This window comes from Colius striatus, chromosome 2 (assembly GCF_028858725.1).
Source record: "Colius striatus isolate bColStr4 chromosome 2, bColStr4.1.hap1, whole genome shotgun sequence".
NCBI lineage: Eukaryota > Metazoa > Chordata > Aves > Coliiformes > Coliidae > Colius > Colius striatus.
In genome coordinates, this window is record NC_084760.1 from 118512237 (window position 1) to 118536505 (window position 24269).

Sequence of the window (24269 nt, forward strand, 5' to 3'; positions counted from 1 at the left end):
GACAGAGAACTGGTAACACAGGTTTGTAACTAACTTGTGCTGTTACACAGTTCAGTCTCTCCCTTTTCTTTTTTCCAAACAAGAAAAAACTACTATTATCAGTATTTGAGGGGAAAAAAACCATCAGTATCTCAAATGTTTCTTATTTGGTAAGTCTAGAGACTGTGCTTGTTCAGTTATCAACGATTGAAAAGGCAGCACAACTGGATTTCCACATTTAAAGCATTTTCATTTCTAAACCCAACAACTCATAAAGATCTGCTTTGACAGCATAAATAATCCTTGTCATTTGCTTGGGTCTTAAAAGTTTTGTGACTATGGTGAAATTGAGGGAGCTTTGGCACCTCAAAGTGGCACTAAAAACTGCAGATAAGAAAGATCCAGGGGTGCCTCACATTGACGTTGTCCCTTGAGTTACTAGTTAGACTGGTTGTACGAGCACACGTGTTTCAAGGACAGATTATCCAGCTGCTTAAAGGCTGAGTTTGCTACAGCCACAGAACCCAGGAGACAGATTTATCATCCCAAACCCACCTCAAATCCATCTGCAGAGCAACCAGTCTCATGACACAAGGGAGAAAAACAAGTGTATCACCACCTGTGGACACACACCATTATCATCTGCCATTACAGGCCAAAAATGTTTGTCAGTCCCAACACATGGCCACACCTGCATGGGTTAAAGAGCTGGAAATAAGTTAAAAACATATGCTTTTGTGTTATGTTTTGTAAAATGAGTAAGTACAGTTCTGCCAGTACTGTGGATAGGAGTATTTCTTATTACAATGGCCTGTCAGGAACACCACTGTGCTGCTTTCTGAGTTTGTACCTCATCTGGATAATGTTCCTTGCAAACAGATCAGATTTATAAGAAACTGTATTTACTTTGTATTTACCTCACTAGCAAATTTCACTCAGATCACCAAATAAGTCAAAACAATCTTCCTAGCTCAGGTGCAGTCCAGTTCCATGGCAGAGCTTTTGGACCTGTGCAAAAGCAGACAATTTTAGGTTCTACGAAACCAAGAGAGTATGTTAAACTTATTATTCAGAAACCTGAAGGTGGCTTGGAGTGTGTGCACATTCACATAGTGCTAGCACCCAGAGAGGCAGGCAAAACTGGCATCTGTCACAGTATTCAAGCATCAAATGGTCAGTCTACTAAACAGCATCAACGAGATTAAAGTCAGATTAAACTAAAGCCTTATATAAACAAACATCATGGGTCTGGTACAGAGTTCAAGGTCTGCTAAAACTATATAAGTAGTTCCAAAGAAAAACAGAAAGCTAACTTAGGATGTAGAGATTAAAATAAAGAGTCAATTGCCTAATGTGGTAAGTTCAGCCACACTTCAACAGCATCTCTTTTCTCATCTCCCCTTACACATACTCCTGTTGCAGCCACACCTGCTCCTTCTAGTTTCCTCACCTTTTTAAAGGTGACTTAAGTCTCAAGCAGCCTGTCAACCAGTCTCCCTTTTTCAATCTGCATTCACCTAGAGGTTTATTCTGTAACCTGACATATAGGCAGAAGCAGACAATGAAACTGTAGGATTTATTCCTGACACTAGTGCATGCATGAACAAAAAAGAAAGCCCAAACATCAAAGCACAGTATGTATTTTACTTCAATGCATTTTAATACCCTTCTCCAATCAGTACAATTAACTGTGAGTTAAATAACTTACTTCACTTCCTCAGAGCCTTCTTTTCCTATTAATCACAAGCTTGAAAGGATCAAAATTCTTGTCAAGATTTAGGAGACACAGTTTTGACAGCAATAGGTAGACTAAGTCAAACTACTATAAAGACAAGTCAGCTAAATTATTAATAACCCATCTGCCTCCTAAAGGAACTGTTTTCAAAACAGCTGAAAATGATATTAAACTCATCTTTCTAGAAATTAGTAAGATTGAAAGATTCCAACAAACATCATGGTACTGTCTTCCAAACTCGTTCTGCACCAGGAAACAGAAGTCTACTCAAATGCATATGCTAAGAAAAGCCTATTTATTCATTTATTTAAAAGACCTTTCCTCTGACTGAAACCTGTCACTGACACAAGAGAGACCGACAGTCCAAGAAATAAGTCCCACAACAGTAAATGCATTTCCTCTATGAATACACACTGTAAACAGAACTGTACATTTGACACCCCTCCTTCCTTTTTCTCCCCTCTCTGTATATTTCAGGATTGTATGCTATTTTTATTTCAACAACAGATGTCTCTTCCAAATATAGATAATTTTCTTCAATGCCCTGGTACACAGGGAAATGTCTCAGGAACATGTTCTGGTTTAAACCTAGTCTCAAGTTTCTCATTTGCCCTTTATCTACTCTTTCCTCTTCCTTGGCACTTGGAGATCTAACAAAATAGTATGAAATGACTCTTTGCACCACCTCCCGATACCCAAGTACTTAACTCCTTGCTCTCGTTCTCAACCACGGGCATTCAGACTTCAGAATCCAAGGTTTCAGCATCACATCCATCTTTTCAGTCCTTCTACCTCAATAAAACTGCACTCACTTCATTTCTTCTTGTCAGGGTTTTGTTGTGGTGAGCAAAAACCTAAGAACTCAAGCCCAGCAAATGCAATTGAAGACTAAATACTGAAAGTGTTGCTAACACATAACAGGTGTTGAAGATCTCTGTAGTAACAGTGAAACTGAAACTAGTAGCTCCATTAAGCAAAGGCACATGCCCTACTTTTACTACTAATTTTAAGTACCTTTAAAATAAAAAAGAAAAGCTGTTTCAGTGGTTAAGACAAGCTTTAGTTCTTGTATCCATTGCTCTAACCTTCAGAAGCTCAATGTGTTATACATATATACTGCAAGGAAAAAAGTTGTCATTATCTTTGCTTCATTAAAAAACCCAAAACAATAAAACAGTATTTCAGTACAGAATTCTCAAACATCAACAGGAAGAAAATACTAAATATTTCTAAGAGTCTTAACGTTTTTATGGCTTTTGATAAACCAGAGCCCTTGAGTTTTATGGGCAGATGGAAAATTGACCACCTGAAAGGCAGCAAAACAGTAACTCCAAGACCTTGACTGAGACAAGAAACGTTGCTGCTTCTTTCCCACTCAAATTAAGTGAAACTCTCCCCAACCCCATGCTTTCCTACTGCTCTAAAATGCAGGATGGGTATTTTGACAGTCATACCAAACCAATGGAGAACAGAAATAAGCTGAGATACAGCTGGTAGCCAGTAGACTATTAACAGGCTACAACAGAAAATGGTTAGGACTGATGCAAAGTTAGCTCACCACAGAAGGAACTAATAACTAACAAGCGTGCTGGAAAGTGCCTGAATGCAGGATACCCTTTATTCTAACATACTTTTAATAAACAGAACCAGTTAGAACTACTATTGAAGCCTCATCAATCTTCTGTTGTCAACTGTATTTCTCCTCCCTTTCTGACAAGTCCCTTTCCAACAACAGCAAAGCTCTTTCTGACAGATGCTCTACTTCTTACTAAAAGTGAGCAACTCAGAACTTCTAATGACTCAACTGTGTCCCCTAAACCTCTTGCAGTTGTTCTGCCTTTCAGGGGGGAACAATGCACTGTTATTGTTCAGTTTTGGAGGACATCTTGCAGAAATCTGTCTACCCTTTGCACATCTATTGAAGATGCCTCTTGCCAGGCTGAAATTCCAATGAAGACTGGATATCAATCCCCAGATTTCTCTGACATTTTGTCTCCTTCACAAGAATAAGCCAGCAGTCCCTATTTTTTTGTTTGTTTGCTTTGTTATAAATGCCTGAATTTTCCTAATCTCAAGAGCTTAAGAGTTTCTGCCAGGTGGTTGGGGAGAATCACTCACATACAGCCTTAGGGGAGCCGACAATAAATAGCACGGATTTGAGCAATCATTTCTCCATCCCTTCACCAGTCAGTAGCAGCAGTAACTGGTACAGGCCCATCAGTGTTCCACTACAATACAGACTTTCAAGAAACCCTAAGTTTTATCAATAAAGCACAGTTCAGTTGCTTTGTTGATGAAAGTGCATTAGAGTTCCTGTTTCTCTCCACTAACCCCCGTGGAGTCAGACACAACAGGAACTTTATTACTTTCAGCAAAAACAGTATCAAAAGCAGCTTCCTGCTCCTCTAAAGTCACAGTAGCAGTGGATCCTCTGACAGATGTGCTGGTAAAGGCTGGCTGTTGCTCTGTAATCTTTCCCAGGTCCACTGTTTTCCTACCTCTTCTTTTGCCCAGGATTTTGATGTAATTAGCTGGCACAAGTCCTGTTGTTTGGCCATCGTAACTAGCCAAAAGCCAACCGCGGATTTTGGGTTGTTGTTCTGAAGAAGAAAATGCAAATGCAACCAGTTACAAAACAATTACTTGAGGCACAAATACACCAGAAAGTAGATGACACAACAGCTCAACATGCAGAGAGAGTAACTCTGTGATGAAAGGCAAACACAAATTACTTCACAAGAGAAAGGACTCAGATCTACATTGGTGAGGTGAGATGAAGAGTATTGTTAAGTGCAGCTTGTTCTAAAATCGATGACACCACTGTGCTACCAATGCCTAGGGATTTTCACAGTTGTGCAGCACATGTGAGGCAAAATTAACCACAACAGCAACCACAAAGCACTCCCTCAGTAAGTTTATCCTGTGTCATATTTTAGGGACATTGAGCAAAAGTACTCAGTAAGTTTTATTACAAGGCAAGTAATAACTTACAAAAAAACAATAATCGGTGTGGGTGAGGAGTCTGGTCAAATAAGGCTGAGGTTTTGTTTTCATTTTCACACTCTAACAATATGACTTCCTTCACAGGGGATTAGAAAATAAATACAACATTAAAAGTTTACCTTTGGGAGCTAATTTTAGCATGTCACCAGCACGGAAAGAAATTTCTTCTTCTGAGAGAGCATTGAAATCATATTCTGCTCTTCCAACTACGTGATCATCTTCTCCACTTGCCCAGTTACTAGATACTGTTTCCAAAAAGAAATTAGAAGTTTACCTGCTTTGAATTACAAAGTTAGGTGGGGTTTTTTTTAAAAGGAAAACAAAGAAAACACTTCAACTTCCTTGCTAAAACTTTTCCAACTGAGAACTGACAGGAGTCACAGGCCAGGCATGACTTGTTGAGTCAGTCCAACCAATACTCTTCCCCCTGCCCCAACTGCTGCATCTAATAGAAAGGAAACAGAAATAGAAAGGATTTTGGAACCACAGCGGCTTACCATGAAACCGCATCCTAACTCAACAACAGGCTACTTAAATAGGCTGTTACTTGTGTATCACATGCCTAAAACATTCAGTATTGTACCCCAGAATCTGTTAACTTCTATTACTGAAGTATAAGATGATTTACTGCACATGTGATGACAAAAGGAATGATACATGCTCTCGTGCTGCAGGTCATCTTTACCTGTTTCTTCGTCACTGTACGTCGAAAGCAGTTTCCAAATCAGATAGGGGCCACCCATGATAACAGCAAAGAACAAGAAGATGGGCCAGGATTTTGCAGAGCTACCCGCCTTGTCCTCAAGGCCAACACGAGCTACTGTCCCCTCACTTTCAGCCCACAAATCCTCATTCTCAGAGCTCTTCCGCAGGCCCAGCAATCGTTGCAGGCGTATGTAGAGGTATCTTATAGTTCTCACTAAAGCAAAAGCTGAAAACACCTTTGTGAAGTGTGCTTTGAGGCGGGAGAAGTGATTGGCCACATCCAACACAGCTCTGAAGCTGTTGTACACAGCTGAAAAGGTAGCATCCATCATCATGCTGACCGAGGCAAACGCGTGCACGATGCTTTCGATGGACTGAAAGGCACCTCTGCTGCTCTCTTCAGCCTGCTGAACAAACCTGCTGGGAGGAATATCATCTGCACGAAAGCGGTTATAACCCAGACCACCATATCCGTAACTGTAGGGACTATAGCTTCCATAAAAAGAGGTTCCATATGAACCATAGCCTGGAGAAAAAGAACTACTATACGCTGGCCTGAAAGCGCTCAGGCTGCTGCTTCCTGTTTGCTGGGATGGTCTTGGCAAAATGGGTGGAGGTATCCGTGCAACCGTGGGTTGTCCAGGCCTGGTCAGCAGGTTGTCACCAAAGTCAGGAGACCTAAACAAATTCAGACAAGCAAGATCAGTACTCTGAGTTTATATTGTCATTTCCCTGGAGTTCTTGGTTAATGACATAAATACACCAGCGTGTTTCAGTAGTGCTAGGACAGGGAAGCTGGTATCCAAACACTATGTTCCTACAATATTTGTAGGAAGTGAAAATTCTAGTCAGGAAATACAGGTTTGTCAGGGGAAAAAACCCACCATAACGAGAGATCCAGTGTAAATGTGGAGCCACAGCACACTTGAAATGTACACAAGGAAAAGCTTGTAGTCTATTCATTGTATTGACTAAAAAAAGCATGAAATGCTACATCCAGATCCATCAAACCTGATGCTCTAACACATTTGTCTGTACACAAAAGCCCCTCATGTGCACTACCAAGAATACTTATAAACTTCTCTACCTGAAAGCTCTACTTCCAATACCTGTCCTCAGCTCTTCTCTACAGTGAGGAAACGATACAGCAGGAGGGAGGTTTGAGAGCTCCTGTGAATTCACCTTTAGTGAAGAGGGGGTGTGACCTGATTAAGAATCCAAGCAGTTACACAACAACATTTGCAAGGGCTTTGGGTCCCATTTCACCCCCAAAGCACCTTATTAATATTGTCACATTCCTTGATATGACAAAGATGCAGTTAACTGTTGTCAGAAAAAAGGTATTACAAGTCAACTATTTGTTTTTAATTTAGAAACCTTTTATTCTGTCAGTAAACTCCCAAGTTTAAGTCATCTTATTCATGCCCTTCAAAATAAGGCTCTCCAAGTACTAAACCAGAATCTGAATTCTGTCAAGCAGTTGTCCAACTTTTGCCATTTCATTAAAAAGCTAATTCCATATTAGCATCCTAAAAATCAGGCATGTTGTTTTTTTCCTCACGTTTAACACTTCATCCCATGACTTCCCACTTCTGTAGTTCAATAAATACACACACACACAAACACAGACAGAAAGCAGAAGAAGAAGAGCTTGAATTGCTACAGAAATGGTTCCTTCTGCACTGCTTTCAACACGAAGCACGCTTTATGTATCAGGTGGGGAAAACTTCCTCCCAGCAAAACCTACAGGTTTCCACAGCAAAGAATAACATTTATAGCTTTACACTGTTTTGTTATTCCCTTATAGACTTTTAACTCTTTTAGCAGTTAAAACCAGGTGTAAGAATCAGTTGTTATCACAGAAAATAGAGGTATTGTAACTGAAGTCACACTACACCCCTGTTCCCAAGTTAACTTGGGATACCTCACTTGAAACAATTTCAAATGAGCTAGATAAGCCCACCGAGAAAAAGTAACATCAAATTTCTTGCTCTGCAAACTTCAGCTTGCACTAAAGGCAGCAAAGCTGCTGTTGAGTGTTTAGTCTTGGGATAACCGTTTGCCTAGTTTCAGCTCCCTGTAACTGCAATCGCTACCACCAAAAGAAAAACAAGGCGTCTGTCCGACCGCCAAGCTCTCACTCCCTTCTGATAGATAGGAAGTTTTCAAACCCTTTCTGTACAACATCCTTCTTCATGAGCAGGTTGGATTTCCTGCAAGATCTCAGGGTGTACACGGCGCAGACATACACACGCATCTTTTCCAGCTCCTGGGGATGACACACAGCTTCTCCTCTCCCACAGAGAGCGGCATGTCGGCTTGCACAGCTGGATAATCCCCAGGAACGGACACCCACGCTCTGCCCACAAGCACAGCTGTACCTTCACCACGGGAAACACGCAGCTTTCTACAGCCACCAGCAGGGTTTGAGACCCGCAGCTTTCGAGTGCCTCTCCCTCCCTTCCTCCCTCTCCCCACTGAGAAGGGAAAGGCACGAGAGACCCTTCCCCACGGGGCACACGAACCCCCAACAAAGCCGGGCAAACGAGCCCCAAACCGCCCCAAGCGGGTAACCCACACCGACGGGAGCCCCCCGGCTCTCGCTCGCGGAGCCGCTGTCCGGCCGGGCCCGACCTTTGAGCTCGCCTCAGGGGAGAAGGCCGAGGCGGGAGGCCCGAGGCGGGGCGGCCCTGAGGGGCCCAACCGCGCCACAGCCAGGGGAGACCCAGGGCCCGGCGTGTGCCCGCACTCACTGGAAGGCCGGCGCCACGCTGCCCGCCAGCCGCCGGTTCTCCCAGGGCTTGGGAGGCGGCGGCTGCGACGCCATCTCCGCCCGGCTGCGGCCCCGCTCTGCCCCCGGCGCGGCCCGGCCCGCCGCGCTCCTCCGCCCGCCGCCAGGCACGACGCGCCAGCGCCGAGCTATTCACCCGCCGCCGCTCGAGCGCGGCTTCCCTCCGCGCCGGCCCATCGATGAGCTCTGCCTCGCCGCTGCGCAAGCCTGTGACGGGCCGCGCTGAGCGAGCGGCGCCCAGAGGTGATGGCTTCTCCCGGGGCGCGGGCGGCGGCGGCGCGGGGCTCGTCTCGGGCCTCGGGCGGGCGGCCGGCCCGGTGCCGAGCTGCCCCCGCCACCGCCCGCGGCTCGCCCCGCGCCGGGCGCCGCGGGCTGTGTGCGCGGGGGGATGGGGGCCTCGGGCGGGCGGGAGTCGCGGCTGGGCCCGTCGCCATCGCGACCTGGGGGCGGCAGCGGGCGGGGGCTGCGGGGCGGCTCTGGTCCCTGCGTTCGGGAAGCCCGGCTGTGGCAATATGTAAGTGTCACCAAGCCGAACGGGGCTGGCAGTTACCTACAGCTATGTTTCGTTGTTCTTTTCTTTCCCTGCTAAAAGCGGGTGTGCGGTTTTCTAGTTAGCCCATGTTTTTTACAATGTACCTTAAAGGCTCCAAATCGAGGAGAAACTACGTTAATTATTAACTTTTCCCGCGTTCTGAAAGCTTTCCACGGCCGAGTTATTGCTGTGCAAGCTCCCTCTGAATAGGGGAGGACAGCAGTGGTGTAACACTGCGGATCTGGCTGTGTGGAGAATGCCTCTACACCACCTCTTGCAATACAAAAACCTGGGGGATATCAAACCTTGCTCATAGGAGCTAAGCCCAAAACAAAACCGGGTGGTTCCTCTGTCAGTAGGTATCGGGGAATTCCCTGCCAAAGGATGTAGAGGCAAAAGAACTTCGAAGAGACACTGGTGAAAGATTGCAGGATGGATCTGCTAAGGTTTACCAACAAAGCCCACTAGGTCCAAGGAATCCCCCAGACCAGAACACATATCTCCCTGTGGCATCTGTTTATCTCCTCTTTGGGTGACTAATTGAACCTTTGGTCTGCACAAGTGTAGTTATGTGCCTCCTACAGTTTCCCAGATGCCCAGCAAGGGTGAGCACCTCACCTCTTTGTCTGTACTTGCCAAAAAATGCTAGAAATGAGTCTGTTCTAAAGGTCTGGGGCAGAGATAATGCCAAGAAATCAAATTAGCCCTCATCTTTGAGGGACAAAAGCATGATGAGATCTCTCACAAAAGCAGGTGTTCTATACTTGAGATGAGAAATAAGAAATCCTTAAAAATGGAAGGGGATAATTGATAGAAAAGACTTCCTTTGCCTTTAGGGCTCTGTATGACAAAAGGGGGTGGCATCTGTTGTTTGGGGCTGCTTTTTTCTTTTTACTGTGGTTTTAACACATTGATTCTTTAGTGGCTGTGATTTTAGAAGGAATTCCCGTGTTACATTTGGCTTAATGTCTCAGCTGTACCGTCCATGGAAAGAGAAAAAGCTCAGCATACCTGTGTCAGAACTCGACTTCAGGTTTTTCTAGGAAGTGCAGGAGTCAGTGGTCTCTTGGGATTGGTCTCCTGATTCTGTTGTGCCTTTCACTTTAGACAAACCTGTGTCCTAATCTTCCTGTAGAGGACAATAAAAGAAATCCAGTGATTCTAAACATGACACAGTTAAGTGAGTCCTATTGTTGTTGAATTGCTAAATTGTGTTTATTCTAAGTCTTTTTTTCCTCTTCTTTCTTTTACATTTTAGAATTCTCCAGCATGTCTTCGCTAACAGAAAAGGACAGACCAATTGTTCAGCTCTTACTCAACACTGGCACTTGCCCACGATGTATTTTGAGGTTCTGCTGTGTGGGATCACAGACGCTTTACAGACGCCCATCCAAGGTTTGCCCTTTGCACAGCAGTTACAACCATTCCCTCTGTTCTTTTTCCCTTTATGTAAAGTAGTAAAGGGGCTTAGGGCAATGCAGCTGATGCAGAGGAGGGTCCAACTATGCTCCAAAATGTTTTACCTTGTACTTCTTTCTGTAGAATTGGTAGGGGGATGTGACTGAAGAATTGTGGGGCACAGGTTAGGGATCAGTTTTCCTTTTTCACTCAGTTCACACTGTGCTATTAGACATGCTTTTTAGCTGATCTTAGTGCTGAAATTCAGGGTTCTCCATTTGTTTCCTAGCCAGGCACCATCGTTCTTACCATTGTTCTGTATCTGATACTCCTCAGTTTGGTTTTGGCTATTTGCTTCCCTTCCACATTGGTTCCTTGAGACCCCTCTCATTGTGTCGGCCAAATAAACATAATTTATGTGATCTAATCCCCTGTCTTTATATTTGCATCTTCTGGTGTCTGTCTTGATTGTTTCACCTTTGTTCAAGTTTCACTGCCCAGAATTCATTTTAAAAGTCTTTCTTCCTTACCCTTTTCTATTTTCTGTCAATCATTTGTGGTCATTCTGTATGCCATTTTAAATTCTTTTGCATCTCCACCTAACTTTCCTCTGAGTTACACCACCACAGCAACTCTGTCTTCATTACTGAAGACTTTTTAATAAATCTTTCTTTCTGAACTATTTCTGCCTCCATCTCTCATCCTTTCTAAAATTCAGACACATGCAGGTAATTATTCTCTCTTGTCATCCTTTTATTTTTGTAGGCTTCTCTCTTTATATTAAATTCTTCCTTTATATATTTACTTTCAGCCTCACCTGTATCTGCTCTCATTTTCTTCTCAGTCTATACTAGTCAACTCTTCCCAGTTATCTGGGCTAATGGAGTTGGAAGAATTAAATTCCAACATAATCTAAATGAGAGGAAGGCAATGAACATCTGTTTTCATTGAGCAGTGATGGGGCCAAAGAGAAATGCCTTTCTCCAAGTCAGGTCTGGAAAATGTTTCCACTCTTTTTGGATGATGATGTTCAGCAAAAATCAGTTTCTGTGGATAACATTTGGAGAGAAATAGAGCTTGGAGGTTTTTAACTGCCTAGCTGCCTTTTGGTGTAAATTTCAAGTTATTAATGACATACACTAAGGCTAAACTGGAATGGTTGGTACCAGCTGTAAGAATTGGGTTTGTAAGTGCCTGTTACAGCGATGGAGAAGAGAGGAAAAACCAACAGTGTCATTCCTCTTGTTGTGTTAGGATCTGATGAAGGATTTAAAAGAATTTCTGAGAAACAATCAAGAAAAGGAAGATACAGTGTGTTTTGATGTAGCTGATCCACCTTGTAAGAGAATCAGACTTGAACACACAGAAGGAGGTCCTGTTGATCTGAACCACAATGGAGCACTCCAGCAGATTCCTTTGCTTGATGAAGAAAACACTACGGTGGAGGACTCAGCTCTGAGGGTTTGCAATGTGTGTTTGGGAATTCTCCAGGAGTTCTGTGAGGCTGACTTTGTTAAAAAGGTAAATAACCATTTCTTCATCTTTATGTCTTGCTGGTGTACTTTGGTGCCTACAGTATAGAGCTGGTGATGAACAAAGCCGTGAAGTTAAACAATTGAGAGAGAAACACAGGAAAACAAACCGAAACATTTACTGCTTTGAATATTTGAAGTGTGGGTGGTGCTATGTGCTGCTCACTGACAGTGTTTGCATATCTCCTCTGTAGCTGGGAAATAGAATATGGTCCCCATGACCATATTTTACCCAAGCCTTGTCATAATGTAACTTCATTTAAAAATAGCCCTGCAGGTGCAGTGGGAGTCACTGCTAGGAGCGTGTTTTCCTAAGAAAAAGGACTAACAGATATGTGGTTACTTGAGTTTAGGAGATAACCTGAGGTTCATATGCTCAGATTATGAGGAAAACTTAATGGTAAATTGTGACCTCTCTTCACTTTTCTTATATGAAGTGAAAACCTTCAACTGCTGAGCTCTTCAGCTTAACTACCTGTTCCTAATGCAGCACGAGTCTGTCTTTACAATGTGCTACTATATAGAAAAGCCACAGGGGAAGGAAATGTTTTGGTGTTACAACAGATTGTAGACAATGGAGAAAATATGAGTTAGGAGAGAGTGTGAGTGGAATGGGTTTTGTAAACGTCACCTCCCTGCGGTAAAATTGCTTATGTGGCAAAGAAGGAACTGCTGGAAAAATGACACTTGCAATTTGAAATGTTTGTTTTGTTGCCTTTTGATAGAAAAGAATTTCATTTAATAGCACGAGTATATCTAAAAAATGGAACTAAACAGAAAGCTTAGGGTGTAGTTTCTGTTGTTGCAGTGCATGATGTTTCTTTCTTGTTTGGATTGGAAGAATGTCTGTTTTTACAGAATCCACCTCTAAGACTTGCTTCAGTTGCTGTCTTGATTAGCAATGGAAAATCTGACAGCATTTGTTAAAATATGACTATTTCACTCACTTAAACCACTTTGCATGATTACTGCATGTGTGTTTAAGCTTTCTTCCAGCAGAGAAAACTGGCCATCAGCTCTCACTAGCCTACTTTGAAATGTTTGATGTGTGTTTGAGTTCTCACTTTATTTCCAGTGATTGGCCAAGTTTTCACAATGAAGACTGCGAATCGATACTGTGGATACTTGTCTTATCCTTGGATCTTAAACATCTTTATTGCCATGGAATGCCATGAAGAAGGGCATTCTGAATCAGCTCTTCTAGCCTTTGCTCACTAGTGTAATTTGTTGCACTAAGATTTTCATACACAATTGATCTTAACCTTAAAATAGCGACTTGGGTTGTTTGATAGCAATAAAGATACAGTTTATTAGTAACTTCTTTTTAATCAGAAGGAAAAAAGCTTATATTTCACAAAGTTGTTAGGCATTACTGTTGTTTGTATGTTCAGCATTTATCTGACTGTGTATTTACTGTGTTTACAATGACTACACTAGAATAAAGAATATCCTAAAAAAAAATCAACTCACATTGCTGTGGTTGAATATTAAAATCCTTCTCCTACAGGTGTGCCAAAAGGTTAATTCTGCTGACTACCAGTTCACCAGTTTTGTGTTTTCTGTGTCCCTGCCCCCACAGCTCTCTGTCAGAGAGGTAAGCCTTCACAGATATTTCCTCAAAACTTAAATGTGTATTAAAGAAAACGGCTGTGGAAAGTACAAGCTGGAAGTGGTTTGATTTTTAATTGCTGTAGTCTAAAAAAAAACCCAAAAACACATGCCAGAAGTGAAGTCTGCTCTCCCCTTCCTTTGTGGGGATGATTATTTTAATTAATAAAGTGTCTGAGTCACTTCAGTTTTCAGTTAGCCCAGGAGTTACTTTGCATCTGAAAATCTAAAAGGAGTTTCTTTAAACCCTCAGTGTATCGTTCCCTTTGGTACAGATGCCAGCTCTGCTTTGTGGATTTTCTCAGAGAAGGAACTGCACAGCTGGTGCCTTTCCTGAAATAAATGATAATTGGCAGTGCAGAATACAAATGAAGGAATTTGAAGATGACCTCTTTAACTGTTCAGCATTTTAAATGATGTGAAAATGCACAACTGAATAGTCACCTGGCTTGGGCGCTGTTGAAAGTCTAGGTTTTTAAAACTACACTTTCTAGCCGTTGTAAAACTACAGATTTTGATGCTAATTTCAAACAATCTTAAATTGGTTACATTTCGGTCACTTAATTACAGAAGACAGTGACAACACAAAGAGGTGTACAGCCCTGGTGGGTTTTTTATGTCGGGGGGAGAATGCTAAGCATAGTACAGCTTGATCCATACAATGCCAGTTTTTGCTTAGTTGTGAGGTGTTTTACAATGTTCCTCTGCTTTCTGATAATAAATGCTGCAAAAATACTATTCTTAAGAGCAAAGTGTAAATGTTTCTCTTAGATGCCTGCTGGGGTAAGATGTGGTAGAAGCTGCAGTGAACATGGCAGAAAGAAGCGTAGGTCACCTTGGATTTATATAGAAATCTGCAGTGAGGTCTGTTCTCATCCCACACAGTTTGACTGCTAAAGAATCCACTACACTTTCAGTGTTGGGTTGTATTGTTCTGGCATCTCAGGCAAATGGCAGTGGCATAGCTGTGCTGTGCTAACCTACATTCTACTTTTAAGACTTCTTGAACGTAAGACTCTCAACTTCCCATCTGCAATGATGCATCGTTGATGTGTTTGCTTCAGCTACCACTGTGCCTGGTTAAATAATGCCAAAACAAACTGCTTTGTGTTTGCTGCCTGAATGAACTACTCTTATTCCCATTTGATTTTATGGTCCTCCAAAAAATGAGAGCTGTCAGAGAAGCACTTTTGAGCTAGTGTGTGGATGCTTGTGTGTGTGTCCACGGTACTCGGTAAAACTCTAAAAGTAGGTCAAACTTTATGTCCAGTGGAGGTGCCTAAAAAAAGTGGAACCTTATTATTTTTAGGGTACTATCGATTGGGTCTTCTCCATTTCCACTCTGCCTTTGCTAGTGGTTACTGAGAACGTCCTTACTCGATTCATTATAGCCTCCATGAGCAAAAACCAGCCATGCACAGAGGCTTTTTGGCTGCAGTCCCAACTGCAATTCCCCTGTTACCAAGTTCTCCATACATTTCCATTATGCATCTTTAGCCTGACAGCTATAGTTTATCTAGCTTAAAAATAACCCTTTTTTTTCCCCCTCTTCTCCATAGCATAGCTATATAATGATGGAGGTGGGGAAAGAAAAATGTGTTGCTGTTCTTCCTCAGCTCCTTGTGGGTCTTTGCCAGAAAGGCTCGGTAGAGGGTGTTATTGCATTGCAGTTGTAGCTCGGCGAAGTTCTCACACTAATCTGAGCAAGCGGGGCAAGTGCTTCCATGTGCCTTTGAGGCAGCCCTGGCTGTAAGTGGGAGCCAAAAATAATAGTTTGCTTCAGAGAATCTCTCTTGCTGATTAAAATGTTGATGATACACTGAGACAGTGTGGACTGGGAAAGCCGACTTGGCAAATGCACTTGACAGAAACCCAGAGTTAGTACTTTATAACAACTTTGTCTTCTAAGTGCACGAGATTACTTGATAAAAGGGATGAGATGTAGTTTTTTAACCTGTCCATCTGCATCATTCAAAGTGTCTTGTCCTTGTGTTAAAGCAAACAAACTACAGTGCTTGGTACAACCAAGGGACTGAAAGTGTGGTATGGGTTGAGAAATGAATAGGTAGAATGAAGTGAGTGAAGAGGAAGCTCCTAAACCAGATCTATTATCTTTGGAAACAGTTTTGGTTCATCTGGGAGCAGTTCTGTAGTAGGAAGTTCCTGCTGTCTCTTATATTCCATCCCTTCAGCCTTGCCAAATGTTAAACCAGCTGTTTATGTAGCTGTGCTGTAACTGAAGGAGTGAAAGTGAGTGATGGTGGAGAAAGAACCTCTTTAAAATCTTGGGGGTTTATTTACCGCCTATTTATTTATCACTTCAAGAAATAGTTGTTAAAAACAGTTGCTGTTTTACAGCTACAGAAAAGCAGCAAGTAATACAAGATCTCAAGAGGCTTTGTGTTGAAAAGAAGTCTTTTTCTAAATTCTGCTTTTAATCCTGTGAACTGCACCGTACAAGATCATGTGTGATTTTATCATAAAAGGACATCCCACAGCCAGCCTCTCTCCCATTGACCTTTGGTGTGACACATGGATTTTTTTTCTGACTTCTTTTTAACAAGAAAAATCAGAAACTGCCTTTTAATATTACCTTCAACTAATTTAATTATGACAGTTGTCATCCTGCCAAGTGTAAAAGGTACGATAGGAGCTGAAGAAGAGTGGGACATAAAATGTACATTTGCATAGTATTTGTATCTGTAATGCAAAGAAGCTCTCACTTCTTTCCACAAGTAGGAGAGTTGATTAAAATAAATCATAAATACAGGAGTCCCAAGTTTATGTCAGACAACTACATTAGAATATGAAGTGAGTCATGCCCTTCAAAAGGGTGACTGTTAGCTATGTCTGGAGTCTCAGTTGTGATCCATCATCCTGGTACTTGCTACAAGGACGTTGATGCAAATAGCATCTGTAGTCATTACTCCCTGTAGGACTGTGTGTACCTCATCGTGGAATTCCCCATCTCAAAGCTCTTTTCTAATGCAGGGAAAAAATGCCGTGGCTGGGATTGCACATGGTGTTTCGACTGTTGCCACTGTGATCCCTCAGACAGCATCAGAGTAATATCCTGCAGCTTGTAATCAATATAGTGCCTGAGCCAGTGTATTTCAGAAATATATTTGCTGTTAAGCATTGCCCTGCAGGCTTGAGCTCTGTAATGAGCATTTTTCATTTTCAAACCACCTCGCAAACATAAAGTAATTACGAAGTAGAGGGATCTGATCCCCTGCTTCACGTAGGGCTGGGACAGAGTAGAGCAGGGGAATGAAGGCACAGGAGCTGAGGGGTTTGTCTGGCTTGGTGGTTGAATGTGATTTGGCATTTGGGATCTTTTGGCTTCTGTGCTCACAGTACCCTAATCTATTGTTTCTTCTTAATTGAAGGAGGAATGTAATTTCTTTAATTCGCTTTCCATTCTGAAGTGAGGGGAGATGAGAATTGACCCATGGTCTCATTTCAGCACAGCTACTTACACACACAAATTTTCTCTGTTTTGTAGTTGTACCTCTAAAACAGGGGAGAGGAGTGAGAACAGCCACCTGGCTGAGTAACAAACCTGTGTGTGCTTTAAATCAAGGCATATGAGATGTTATTAAATTGGCATTTGTCAAATGCTGGTTTCTGGAGCCAGCCCTCTGGTTGTCACATCCTCCAGTTCAGGCTTACCTTCAAGGAATTTCACTTGGAAACTCTTTTTATTTATGATTTTATCTGGGCTGTTATGCAAACAAGATGACAATATAGTTCATGGTGTCCTAACACATGCAGGGTAATGAATCACAGCGAATTTGGGTAAAGAATATTCCACCAACACCACTGCAGTTGTTTTGTTCAGTAGCATGCAGTTCTGTGTATTGTGTATCTAACAAAGCTTGTGTCCTTTCTCCACCAACTCTCTTTCCCCTTAATATTTGTATCAATGTTTTTGGGATTCTCGTTGTTTTAGATGTACCAAAGAGATGTAGAAGAGATCTATGATGTGGTTCCTTCTATGTCAGTGACCCTGGCTCTGCTCCTTTAAGTTTGAGTCTTCAAACCTCTTTAGTTAGAATTATTTCTTTGGCAATAGACAGTCATTCTTTTGACAGGGTTTGAGGGCAGGTTATTCTTAAAGCACTGTATAGGAAGAATGAAAGACAGGGAAAGGATTTAATATTCTGAAGAATTTAAATTAGTGCTTTTCTGACACCAACTCTTTTGGGCTTTGCACATGTAGATATGGCTGTGTGGCAAGTGTATGGAATCACCTTGCTCTGATATTTTATTAGTAGTCTGCAGCCCATGGATTGAAAACTACTAGTTTTGCTTTTCTTTTATTTTATCATAGCTGTTTCAAGCCAAACAAGCTGACTTTTGGATTTCCTTTTCAGTGAGGATGGTGAGACTAGGTGTCCAGACTGTATTGACAGTAATACGAGTTCTGTTACTCCTGACAGTCCCAATGTTATTCTCTTCTTCTCGTTAGTAGAGGAAGAACTGAAAATGTTATTGCTGTTGTTGCTTTGTTGTAGGAAGTTTTGAGGGGAGTTTTTCTCTTCTTATTAATTGCTTCTGCACCAATAGGCATTCTGTTGAAATGGAAACATTGTACAGGTCTTCTGAATACCCTTGTCCAACATGACATCTTTTTTCCACTTAATTAAACACCTAATAGAAAGGCCATTTGAGGTCAAAGTTAAAATTCTGGTTAACTGTTATGCACTTCAGTTTAGTGAGGTAGGTTCTCATTGTGATGAACAGAATGGCAGCTGCTGTTGACTCACCCAGAGACAAAATGTAAAGCCTGAGGTGCTAAAAAGTTACTACCCTGAAGTAACAGACTATCTTGTAGAACCAATGTATCAGGACAAAGAGAAGTGAGTGAGTCTGCAAAGAGATGCTTCATGGTCTTCTTTCCGGGGCAGGGTCACATCTAAGCTGCCTGCTCCTTTCTGTTTCTTTACATAGATAAGGCTGTTAGAGGAGAGGAGTGGAGTTTGAGGAGGTATTTACAATGCAGAGATTAAGGACAATCAAGCATTAGATAGAGCAGGTTGTCCAGAGTGGTGCAGTCTCCATTACTGCTCGTTTTCAAGAACTTGTCAAGTAGATTTCATAGCTGGTCCTGCTCCAAGCACAAGGTCAGATAGAGACCTCCTGAATTATCATGTAGTCACATAAGTAAAGAAAAGATTACTTCTTGGAACCTGTGCTCAAAGAAGTGCTTCAGGAGGTGCAGAAGGTGGTATTCACAACCTAACAGAGGGGCAATGGGGGAATGAAAAAGGAGAATTCAAGGTTGAACCTGCCTGTGATTCTCAGATCACATCTTCCAGCCATTCCTATGTCTGCTGTAATAAATCATTAGTAGTGAACTCAGGTGTTTGCACTAAAAGCTTCCTGTCATTTCTAGAATTACTCCTTCTGTTCTTTCTCATGTTCAGCCCGTGTCTCCTTCAGCCGGTGTGTCCTAAACTAAGTGGTGTGCTTTAAATAAGGGGTCAATACTCAGGGAAGGGCTTTGTGATTACTGTAAGACCAAGTATGTCTTTTACTTCACATTTAATGAGCTGATTGATAGCTGAATTTGGGGTTTTTTTTTAATTTAGATGTGAAATCAGTTTTCATATCCCATCCACTCAGACACTTTGTTTTTCATTCCTCTGTATGGTAGGTAACTGCTGGTTGCACTAGAGGTAGGCTGTCAGTGTCATCTTACAGTTGCAGTGTTAATAGTAAGCTTCAAAGTGTGTTCAATGCAGTTTGATCTGCTCTTTAAAACCAGGCAGGATTTGAGGTGAATTGCAAAGTGATGTCTTACAATTAAAACCAAACATCTCTAAAGCAAAAGCTAAGTTAAAATCCTAGTACTTCTCTTTTGTCTCCAGCTTTTAAAACATTGTTCCTTCTGCTAACGATCTCTCCAATTTTGAGGAATTTTCAGCCCTAATTTTACTTATTCCTTTTTTTTTTCCCCTCCCTCCCTCTTCTCCCTGGACATGGCTGGTCACCTATAGCGTGCTGCTTGGCTGCTGGTAAAACAGGCACTGGGGTGAGTAATTTCTTTCAGCAACCCTCACACTGCTTCTATTAGAGCATTCTCTAGATTTAAAGGAGAAGTACTCTTACTATAACTCTTTTTTCCAGCATGGTAGAAATGAGAAACCACTTCATGCAGTGGTCCTGCTGAGACACTTATGTTCAGAGCAAATTTAAACCAAGCAATTAATGCTGTGTTTTCAAGGTCAAGACAAATGCTTTCATTTACAGGTACTTCTGCTAACAGTTGTGGAATGCAAGGTCACTTCCCGTGGCTTTGGACAAGACTTTAGCTTACTTTGTACCTTCAAAACTAAGCATAAGGAAATTCAGAATTGGGATGTGCTGTCATTTTCTTTGTTTGGTTTGGGGTTTTTTTTATTGTTCATAGCTTTTGCTGTCTGTCTGAGAAGAACTCTTTTATATAGGCAAAACAAAACAAAGGATTTCTGTGCATCTCTGTCTCAGCTCTTCTCCAAGTAGACTCTGGAAAGACTTTTGCAACTTTTGATCTACCATGAAGCTACGGCATGAATTTCCTCAATACATGTTCTTTTACACAAAAACCCAAAGAATCTGTATTTAAATGGTAGTGGAAAATACACTGGGCAAATAGAAACGGGGCAAACCAAGATATTACTTACGGTGGAAACCGGACAGGAGGCTCCTTAGCAAGTAGCACAGGTGCTGCCCTGCAGGATCCAGATGATCAGTTTACTTAAGCTGAACTAGATGCTGACTTACTATCAAATAAATCTTGTCTCCATCTGTATGTTCCTTTTGTCTTTCTTGTGCTTCTGTGACAGGGGAGCTGATCATCTCACTGAAAAACAAAATGGTTTTTGATGGATTAGTGTTGGCTTTAAATGAGATCAGTGGGCTGGTATTATTTCCCATGCTGTGTGTCAGTGTGCAAGTGCTGGCAGGAATGCCTGGCCAGAGGCAGGGAAGGGGCAACTTAGTCCTCCCTGTGCTTCAGCTGACTGTAGCTCAAAGCAGCTACAGCTTTAGCAGGTACTCCCTGCCAAACTCCTAGGTCTTTATGGGATGATTCTTACTTGGAATCCTGGTCTGGCCTTAATGTTTCCTCAACACTTTGTTAATTCAACACAGAGATTCAGTGCTGTTACAGGAGGTCTTGGAGCAGCATGTCATTCCTTCATGCTGTGGTCTGTATGCTTAGCACTTTTGCCCTTTTATTTGTGCATTGCTTGTTTACCTGGCACCAGTTACTAAAGTTTGCCTTGAAATATTATATGTCATGTATCTACCTTTGACAGACCCCTGTGCAAGTTATTATTTCTTTGTGATTCAGAAATCTGGGCCTTTCCTTGGCAAAGGATGACATTGTTCAGCTGAAAGAAGCTTATAAGTGGATTATTCATCCCCAGTTGTCTGAAGAGTTGGGTGTTCCTGCTGATGGAAAGGTGTTGTACAAATAAGAAAACTTTTTCCTCTGTTATTATTTCTTGTTTTCAGATGTGTTTGTGTGTGTATATATGTTATACACTTATATATTTATATATATATACTTTTTTCCCTTCATTAACAGAAAAATAAGTTGCACTGCTCTCACAGTCACTGTAGAGGGAAGAAGGGGGGAAGTTTTTTTACCAAGTCTCAATACTGACGTCTAGTCTTCATTTTTGTACACAGAGATCATTGCATCTTCTGAAACCATCACAGTCTTTTGCTACATCTCTTGCTCTTGGACTGCCATCCTCCATTGATCCATGAGGCTGACTTTTCTCATTTTCTAGGATCTCTGTTTTCCAGAGGCTAAGGAATGCCCACACATTCCTTCTTTGCTCCACAAACGTATTTTCAAACCCTGTTTTCAACTTTCAGGTTCTGACTAACATTCTTGAACCGTTTTGGAAATGCACTGACTAAACATGATGTTCAGCTGTTTGCCAGACAAATTCAGAAACACCAGCACCTTGAGTGTAAACTTTCTGCAAACATGGCTAAAATTCCTGCTGAGGACAGGGCAGTCAGCAGCTTTCCCTTGTCTTCAGCCATAGGACTGACCCCAGGACTAGACTCACTTAGTCTTGATTTGTCAGCTTCCATAATAACTACAGATCTCTTTTCCCAGGGGTGCTAATTGAGAGCATCCCTTTTGTCTTAGTGAGGAAAGAAACGCTCAGTTAACCTGAAGATGATCTAAGAAGAAACAAGCTTCTTACATACCGAGTTAGCAAAAGCTCTACAACACTGAGTCACTCCAGACATCATTCTGCCATAAAAGTTACTTGCCTAGTGCTCTTTATCTATGAGGCACTTGAATGTTAGCCAATCTTTTCAATAGCCCTCCTGAGGTTTCCTGGTATCTGAATAACAAAAGTAATGAGCGTTGTTTGCCCAAGGCCAAGGAGGGAATTGGAGGTAGAATTGAGATTACAATAGAGTTTCTGGTCTAGCTTCCAGTCCACTAGGACAGGTTGCTTTTCTTTGCCCCAAGGCCATCAGTCATTGCAAAGGAAGCCTCTGACAAAATTTTCCAGTGGTGACTACTGCAGGGTTTTTATCTTTATTCCACGCTCTCCCAGAAGGCTGCTGAGGTTCAGTGACCGTAATAGGCTCTGAGCATGGGCTGCCTCTCACTCCGTTCCCCCTGTGCAAGATGGGGCCCCTATCAACGATGTGTAGGTCACTCCTGTTTTTGAAGTGCTCTCAGATAATCTTTAGTTACTTCAGAAATGCAAATGCTATTGTGGCACACGTTTTAATGTCTTTAGATGATGCAGAACAAATGGGTTCCTTTGTCTTTTGTCTGCCTCTTTACTGTGTCCCTAATACTGCCATAAGGATGCTTGAGAATATCCTTTCTGCTTGTTTTTAAAACTATTACACCTTCTGTTTTTTTTTCTCTTTTAATTCAGAGTTTGTTTGAAGTCAGCCTGGTCTTTGCTCACCCAGAAACAGACGAGGAGTGCCATTTCCTGTAAGTTTTGATATAAATAACAAAAGATCTCTATCTACATATTGTGCAACATTGTTGGTTTGGATTTGCTACAGATGAAAATATGCAGTGTTTATAAATTAGAATGGGGCCTGCAGCTAAACTTCCTCGTAGTCAGTTGCAGAGCTGAAAGTTAAGTCTGGTTAAGTCTGTGCTTTAAAGCCAATAAACAAAATCACCAGAATTTTGCTTTGAACTGGAAGAACATTCAGAGAAGTTGTTCCATTTCATCCCTTTTCAAAGTCATTACTCTCTCCAATATATATCCATGTCACTTAAAAAACTCTATTCAAACCAGGTAGTTGCAGGAAGGGGAATCCTTTGAGGTCCTGCCTAGGTTTTCCTGCTCTTACAGGAGACATGCATGAGAGCTTTCATGTGAGTTCATCCAACTGAGCTGCTGGTTCATTAAACAAACAGAAGGTCCCTTGCCACTACACAGAGTTTCTGGCCTGGCCCAGTAGGACATCTGCTGTACACAAAGAAGCAAAACATTTCTGTGAATTTAGCTGCCATTTAATCTGATTTCTCAAAATGTAGCTGTGGTATATTCTGGATGATTAGATTCACTCTTCCTGTTTGCTTTTGCTTTCTGGACAACTTACATTTCACTCGGTCTCATCACTTCTGCTCCTACTGCAAGTGAAATCTTAGCATAGACAGAGGCTTGGTGTAGACTTCTTCATTGCATAGTGAATTCATGTCTTGAGACTAGAGGTTTTCTTTGCAGCCTTTATATATTTACCTGATTTTACCCCTTCTGGCAATTTGTGATCTTTGTTTGAATGCCAAATCTGCCACCTTCTTGGTTTTCAACAACTGCATCTTTCATTTGTCTTGGGGTGGGGGCTGAGAGAATGCATGCTTGGTGACAGACCAGGTAGTAGCAAGAACGGATTACCAGTGTTGGCTCAACATCTTTCCTTTCCACCATTATTTAAGACAAAAGAGTGAGAAAGTACTAGGGCCAAACTACTGCAATCCTGGAAAAACTCAAATATTTTAGGATCCTGCACCGTTTTGTTCTAATTTATTTATTTCATTTGATCAGTTCTTGTTTTCTGTTGTGTTATTCCTTCCTCTGTAACCACTCAGCTCTTATTTGCAGCTCATTCTGCCATCCTTTTTGTGACATTTCACCAATACTGATGTCGAGCCTGCTGTGATGCCAATGTTAGCGCTCCAAGGAGAGTAACTGTAGAGGTGAAAGGCTGTAAAGAAGTTCCATTCCCCATCCCAACTGCTCAGGTTTATCCCATGTGACCTGACAAAGTCCCTTCATTTCCTTTTTTTTCCCTATGGCATACTTAAACAGCAATTAAGGTTTTAGCCATTTTGCCGAAGTAACGGCGTGTTACCTAACGTAATTACACCGTGGTTTTCCAGGTGTAAAGGCATTCTGCATATGTGAATGGCTGCCTCTGGCCATATTCTGAGGCCATGGTTTGGTTTTGGTGTAAATGTGGTAAATTTGGCAATTGTCACAGCTTTAATAACGACACTCAGGTTGTTTGTGGAAGCAAGGTAGGACCTTGTCTCAAGCTGGAGAAGTGCCTCTGCAGCTTCTCATCTCTCAAGCTGTTCTTACACAATTATGTGTAGGTGGATGTGTTAAAATGACCCTTGGTTTGACATGGGAAACTGAACTGGCTCTTGTTGGTTTCCACTGTGAGATTTATGTTTAAATGTGAGATGATACTGAAACAGGGAGAGGGAATTGGCGATGCTTTGTGTCACAGACCAGCCAGGCGCATTGCTTGTATAGAAAGAGCAGCCAGACCTGTTTTCTTATAGTCTGAAGTAGATACAGAGGCACTGAAATTGTGTTGTAGGCTAGAAGTCAGCTCTAACTGCATACATAGAACTGCACTAATAGGAACAGCAACTTCCTCTACAGTACTCAGAAAAAGTGTTTCACTGCCTTGGCTTTCACTTTTGTGAAACGACCAATAGTTTCCTTCCAAAGCAAAAATGGTATCCAGCACCTGGGGTTACTT

At 41.9% G+C, this 24269-nt stretch overlaps 2 protein-coding genes across 4 annotated transcripts in view; one reads left to right on the forward strand and one right to left on the reverse strand.

The window, feature by feature from the left end:
* Positions 1 to 1618: 1618 nt before the first annotated feature.
* Positions 1619 to 8299, reverse strand: PEX13 (peroxisomal biogenesis factor 13). The gene is made up of 4 exons (XM_061989288.1): positions 8176 to 8299; positions 5403 to 6100; positions 4837 to 4962; positions 1619 to 4314 (listed from the first exon to the last, which is right to left on the reverse strand). Exons 1-4 carry the CDS (start codon positions 8247 to 8249, stop codon positions 4019 to 4021), a joined length of 1194 nt encoding a protein of 397 aa, XP_061845272.1. The 5' UTR covers positions 8250 to 8299; the 3' UTR covers positions 1619 to 4018.
* A 94-nt stretch (positions 8300 to 8393) lies between these two features.
* Positions 8394 to 24269, forward strand: part of PUS10 (pseudouridine synthase 10) — a 31797-nt gene continuing 15921 nt past the window's right edge. Inside the window, exons 1-7 of one of the 3 annotated variants that reach the window (XM_061989285.1) lie at positions 8394 to 8456; positions 10004 to 10140; positions 11398 to 11664; positions 13183 to 13269; positions 19286 to 19320; positions 20623 to 20734; positions 22193 to 22254. In XM_061989285.1, the coding sequence (XP_061845269.1) occupies positions 10015 to 10140; positions 11398 to 11664; positions 13183 to 13269; positions 19286 to 19320; positions 20623 to 20734; positions 22193 to 22254 (689 nt within the window). In that variant the 5' untranslated portion in view covers positions 8394 to 8456; positions 10004 to 10014. Of the gene's footprint in view, positions 8457 to 8662; positions 8728 to 10003; positions 10141 to 11397; positions 11665 to 13182; positions 13270 to 19285; positions 19321 to 20622; positions 20735 to 22192; positions 22255 to 24269 lie in introns of those variants that run through there. The other 2 variants (XM_061989284.1, XM_061989286.1) reach the window with 2 other exon arrangements.